At 57.2% G+C, this 6,000-nt stretch overlaps 1 protein-coding gene across 1 annotated transcript in view; it reads left to right on the forward strand.

Annotated features, from left to right (window-relative positions):
* The window catches only part of MYH9 (myosin heavy chain 9), a 106,415-nt gene extending 100,833 nt beyond the window's left edge, over window positions 1-5,582 (forward strand). The window contains exons 35-41 of the mRNA XM_025399525.1: window positions 110-238; window positions 993-1,081; window positions 1,165-1,288; window positions 1,613-1,821; window positions 2,433-2,541; window positions 2,679-2,851; window positions 4,081-5,582. Coding sequence (XP_025255310.1) covers window positions 110-238; window positions 993-1,081; window positions 1,165-1,288; window positions 1,613-1,821; window positions 2,433-2,541; window positions 2,679-2,851; window positions 4,081-4,198 — 951 coding nt within the window. The 3' untranslated portion in view covers window positions 4,199-5,582. The remainder of the gene's footprint in view (window positions 1-109; window positions 239-992; window positions 1,082-1,164; window positions 1,289-1,612; window positions 1,822-2,432; window positions 2,542-2,678; window positions 2,852-4,080) is intronic.
* The last annotated feature ends 418 nt before the right edge of the window (window positions 5,583-6,000 follow it).

A 6,000-nucleotide genomic window follows, 5' to 3' on the forward strand; every position in this document is an offset into this window, starting at 1 on the left:
GCATCGAGCGGAGCACTAGCCATGAGCCCTGCTGGCGAGGTGACCCACGAGGGTGGGGGTGGAGGGCCAAGGAACTGGGTGGGGTGCCAAGCCTCTGTCCCCACCCCAGGCCCAGATGAAGGACTGCATGCGCGAGCTGGATGACACCCGCGCCTCCCGTGAGGAGATCCTGGCCCAGGCCAAAGAGAACGAGAAGAAGCTGAAGAGCATGGAGGCCGAGATGATCCAGTTGCAGGAGGTGGGTGGGGCTGCAGTGGAGAGCGGCACCGCTGCCCTGCAGCCAGCAGGTGGCAGCGTGGGGCCTTCAGTTGAGGACAGGGCTAGGGTCCGACTGGGCTCCAGGATTTGGCTGGGGATGGCTCTCATGTTACAAACGATTGCCTCCAGGGTTCCATTACATAGCGGGGCTCCCTGGTACAATGAGAGTGTGTGTGTGTGAAACTGGCATCCCTCACATGAGATGAGGCTTTGTGGTTGCCACCACCTCCTGCTATGAATGGTGCCTGGTGAGAAGGGGTCTGGGCGTCCCCTCGGCCACCCTACCCGTCTCACCTGAGCCTGTCCTGAAGTGTTTCCTGGCTCTGGAGGGTGCCCTGCAGTGTGATGTGCTGGCTGCGAGTGCGACCAGGGTGTAGCCATCTGCCTGTGGCCTCCGGAGCTGACTCTAGGCTCTGGCTCACCCAAATAGGGAGGGGCCGCACCGAGTAGCTCTGTCCACATGGTCTCCCTGGTTAGGCCAGGACACTTCTTATCACCACACCCTGGCACCTGGCTTGATTCCTAGCACTTAAATGTAAGAGTTTTAGAAACGTGGTGCTTAAGCTATGACTGCAGGGGGGCACCAGCCTGTGAGCTAGAGGGTTTCTGGGGGAAGGGCTTCCTGGGGGAGGTGGGCCTGGGGAAGGGCTTGAGAGGAGGGTGCCCGGGGCTGGGAAGGATGGTCTTGCAGGGCTGTGGCTGCCTTCAGGTCACACTCTGGGTCTTTGTGGCAGGAACTGGCAGCCGCGGAGCGTGCCAAGCGCCAGGCCCAGCAGGAGCGGGATGAGCTGGCTGATGAGATCGCCAACAGCAGTGGCAAAGGGTGAGCTGAGTGAGGGGACAGAGTTGAGGGGGACCAGCTGTGCCCCCAGGGTAGGCCCCTCACTTTTCCCACCTACCCCACAGAGCCCTGGCGTTGGAGGAGAAGCGGCGTCTGGAGGCCCGCATCGCCCAGCTGGAGGAGGAGCTGGAGGAGGAGCAGGGCAACACGGAGCTGATCAACGACCGGCTGAAGAAGGCCAACCTGCAGGTGGGTGCCAGGCCTTCTCCCACCCTGGGCTCTGGAGCCACCACGGCAGAGCTGGCCTCAGACCCAGCCGGCAGAAGCACAGGCCAAGTGCCAGCTGCTCCCCAGGTGCTTACGGGAACATGTCCAGGCACCTGGACATGAAAGAGTCCCCTCTGGCTTCTGTGTTGGGTGTTCAGAAGTTTCTAATCCTCCCTTTTCTGGGAGACCCAAGACTCTGGACCCCAAGGGTTTGGTGAGATCCTGCTGCCACCTTCCTCCGGCCCTGCTCGTGCCCTCCAGCCAGGGCCCCAGCCCTTCCCGAGGTCACTGGCCCTCCTTCTGTAGATCGACCAGATCAACACCGACCTGAACCTGGAGCGCAGCCACGCTCAGAAGAACGAGAATGCTCGGCAGCAGCTGGAGCGCCAGAACAAGGAGCTCAAGGTCAAGCTGCAGGAGATGGAGGGCACTGTCAAGTCCAAGTACAAGGCCTCCATCACTGCCCTCGAGGCCAAGATCGCACAGCTGGAGGAGCAGCTGGACAATGAGACCAAGTACGTGCCCCTGACCCCGCCCAACCCCAGCCGTCCTGGCAAAAACTCCAGCCCCCCTGCAGTCCTGCCCAAATCTGGGCCACAACCAGCTCTCTGTCTCCTGAGTCCCGGGGGCTGTTTCCCTCCCTCCTGATGGGGCCCCCATCCCTTCCACAGGTTGGGTGGTTGGGGGAGCTTGTGGGGTTTGAACGGGATTCTCTGTTCCACCTCTAAAGCCAGGAGCTTTAGTGGCTGTCTCTGAGGGTGAATCAGAGCAGGAGGTAGAGGGGGGTCCTGCCCACCCGGGCAGTTGTTCTGTGGGCTCAGCAGGACTGAGACTTCCTTGGAGGGAATGGGGGTTACAGTAGGCCCCCAAACCTCTTTTCCGGTTACACAGATGCCCTTTGAGGTGTGTCACTTCCCTTACCTGTGCCCGTTTCCCCATCTGTAAATGGGGCTTTTTGCAGTGCCCATCGTAAGAAGCCAGGCACACATAGGTGTCCAGCAAAGGCCTCCCTAGGTGATCCCTAGATGCCAGCGAGCCCCGGGGAACGGGTGGTCCATGTTAGGGTTTGTTGGCTGGACCCTCTGAAGGAGGATGTTCCCTCTGAGCCACCTTGTCTGTCATGCAGGGAGCGCCAGGCAGCCTGCAAACAGGTGCGTCGGACGGAGAAGAAGCTGAAGGATGTGCTGCTGCAGGTGGATGATGAGCGGAGGAATGCCGAGCAGTACAAGGACCAGGTGCGGGCGCTGGTGGGGCAGTGAGAAGGGCAGCCGGGCTGGGCAGCAGATGGGGCAACAGGCAGGGCAGTGAGGCTGGCTGGCTGCACGCCCAGAGCCCCTAACCAGGGCCACGGGCCACACGTCCATCTCCACAGGCCGACAAGGCATCCACCCGCCTGAAGCAGCTCAAGCGGCAGCTGGAGGAGGCCGAAGAGGAGGCCCAGCGGGCCAACGCCTCCCGCCGGAAACTGCAGCGCGAGCTGGAGGACGCCACCGAGACGGCCGATGCCATGAACCGTGAGGTCAGCTCCCTCAAGAACAAGCTCAGGTGAGCCCCCACCGCCCAACCCACCCCTTTGCCTCGGCACTTCTCTCAAAAGGTAGCTTGTTCCTCAACCACAGCCCACAAGCAAACCACAAATGACACCAAGAAAGGACTGCACAAAGCAGTCTCTGTCCCTTCTGGCTTCTTGCCTTTGAGGCTTCAGCTTAGTGTTTTGAACACACAGTAAACTCTAGGTAGTTTATTCCTAGCCTGTCCTAAAAGTCTGTTGTCTTTTGAATTAGAAGTTGCTTGAGGCCACCTGGCCCAGTCCTGGCACATATTAGGTGCCTCATAAATATCTACAAAATGAATACGGGCCTCATAAACAATGTCTACAGAGGTGAAAAAGGCTCCTTTGCATTTCCCAGGGAGTGTTAACACTCAACAAGTAGTGAATGTTTGAAGCAGAGGATCTTATTCTCTAAGACTCTCATTTCTTACCTCTTTTTCATGGGGATCTTGTTTGTTTGTTTGTTTGTTTTTTTGAGATGGATTTTCACTCTTGTTGCCCAGACTGGAGTGCAATGGTGCAGTCTCAGCTCACTGCAACCTCCTCCCGGGTTCAAGTGATTGTCCTCCCTCAGCCTCTGGAGTAGCGGGATTACAGGCATGCACCACTATGCCCAGCTGATTTTTGTATTTTTAGTAGAGATGGGGTTTCACCATGTTGGTCAGGCTGGTCTCAAACTCCTGACCTCAGGTGACCCACCCACTTCGGCCTCTCAAAGTGCTGAAATTACAAGCGTGAGCCACTGCGCCAGGCCTTCATGGCACTCTTTTTTTAAGCATAAGGAGTCAGTATTGGATATGAATTTTCTGCCATGTGGTAGAAAGAGGGTGCCCGGCTTTGTACTCTGTTGAACAAGCACACCTGTTTACCTGTCTTGGTTTCACCGGTTTTATAGGAGTTGCAACAGAGGGTGGCATTTTACACTTACTTTTGTGCCTTTCCTGTTGTAATTGGTCCTGTTTGCCTGAACTGTTTTTGTGCTACGGTTGTGTGTGAGGATGTCTGACACCGAAACATTTTGCGGGAAGCTTTGCCTGCTTTCCTGAGAGCGGTCCTGTCCAGCTCACCTGTGGCTCCCAAGGCTCCGCCTTGCTTCTTCCTGGTGGGAGCGGCCAGGCGCCTGGTTTCCCTCTCGAATTCGCTTTGAGATGTGTGTGCTGTGCTGTGGCCGCCCCTGGCCTGTCTGCGCCCACTGACCCTCTGCCTCTGCCTCTGCCCCCAGGCGCGGGGACCTGCCGTTTGTCATGCCCCGCCGAATGGCCCGGAAAGGCGCTGGCGATGGTTCCGACGAGGAGGTGGATGGCAAAGCGGATGGGGCTGAGGCCAAACCTGCTGAATAAGTCTCTTCTCCTGCAGCCTGAGATGGATGGACAGACGGACACCACAGCCTCCCCTTCCCAGACCCTGCAGCAGGCCTCTCCCCACCTTCTTGGGACTGCTGTGAACGCGCCACCCCCTGCCCTCAGCCCCGTCCCCCCATCCTGTTTCCCTCCAGGCGTTGTTGAGGGCATTTGGCTTCCTCTGCTGCATCCCCTTCCAACTCCCTCCCCCGCTCAGAATCTGATACCAAAGAGACAGGGCCCGGGCCCAGGCAGAGAGCGACCAGCAGGCTCCTCAGCCCCCTCTTGCCAAAAAGCACAAGATGTTGAGGCGAGGAGGGCAGGCCCCCGGGGAGGGGCCAGAGTTTCTATGAATCTATTTTTCTTCAGACTGAAGGCGTTTTGGTAGTCGGACCCCCCGCAGTCGTCAGCCTCCCTGACCTCTGCCACCAGCGCCCCCACTCCTCCTTTCTTTGCTGTTGGCAATCACACGTGGTGACCTCACACACCTCTGCCCCTTGGGCCTCCCACTCCCGTGGCTCTGGGCGGTCCGGAAGGAGCAGGCCCTGGGGCTCCACCTCTGTGCAGGGCACAGAATGCTGGGGTGGGGGGAGGAGTGGATTCCTCCCCGCCCTGTCCCAGGCAGCGCCCCTGTCCACTGTCTCCCTCCTGATTCTAAAATGTCTCAAGTGCAATGCCCCCTCCCCTCCTTTACCGAGGACAGCCTGCCTCTGCCACAGCAAGGCTGCCGGGGTCAAGCAGGGAAGGCCAGCAGCCTTCCAGTGGCTTCTCCCAACACTTTTGGGGACCAAATATATTTAATGGTTAAGGGACTTGTCCCAAGTATGACAGCCAGAGCGTTAGAGGGGCCAGCAGCCCTGCCAGGCGATCTCGTGTCTACTCTAGGACTGGGCCCGAGGGTCCTTTACCTGCACCGTTGACTCGTATAGTTTAAAAATCTGCCACCTGCACAGATATTTTTGAAAGCAAAACAAGGTTTTCTTTTTTTCCCCTTTCTCGTAATAAATGATAAAATTCCGAGTCTTTCTCACTGCCTTTGTTTATAAGAGAGTTAGCTCGTCCTCACTGGTCTACACTGGTTGCCGAATTTACTTGTATTCCTAACTTTTGTATATGCTGCATTGAGACTTACGGCAAAGAAGGCATTTTTTTTTTTAAAGGAAACAAACTCTTAAATCACGAAGCGATATAAAAGCTGCGTAATGCCTACAAAGCTCTGAATTCAGGTCCCAGTTGCTGTCACAAAGGAGTGAGTGAAACTCTCACCCCACCCCTTTTTTATATAATAAAAGTGCCTTAGCATGTGTTGCGGCTGTCACCACTACAGTAAGCTGGTTTACGGATGTTTTCCACTGAGCATCACAATAAAGAGAACCATGTGCTACCAGCCGTGTCTGTAGCGTTTGTCTGCGGCCAGGGGGCCCTGGACAGGACTGGGCCTGGCTTCTGCAGCCGGTGCCGGCTCTGCATCGTCAGGGAGCCAGACTGGCTGAGGCGTAGGCTGCGCTAGCTGTGGGTGGTTGTGCAGAAAAGATAAGATGGAAAGGTGTGCTAGGCCAGATCCAAGGAGGCTAAGAGCATCTTAGAAACCTTGGTTCAAGGCCGGGTACGGTGGCTCACGCCTGTAATCCCAGCACTTGGGAGGCCGAGGCAGAGGGATCACCTGAGATCAGGAGTTCAAGACCATGGCGAAATCCCATCTCTACTAAAAATACAAAAAAATTAGCCGGGCTGGGTGGTGCGTGCCTGTAATCCCAACTACTCTGGAGGCCGAGGCAGGAGAATCGCTTGAACCCGGGAGG

The sequence above is a fragment of the Theropithecus gelada genome, chromosome 10, assembly GCF_003255815.1.
Source record: "Theropithecus gelada isolate Dixy chromosome 10, Tgel_1.0, whole genome shotgun sequence".
Classification (NCBI taxonomy): Eukaryota; Metazoa; Chordata; class Mammalia; order Primates; family Cercopithecidae; genus Theropithecus; species Theropithecus gelada.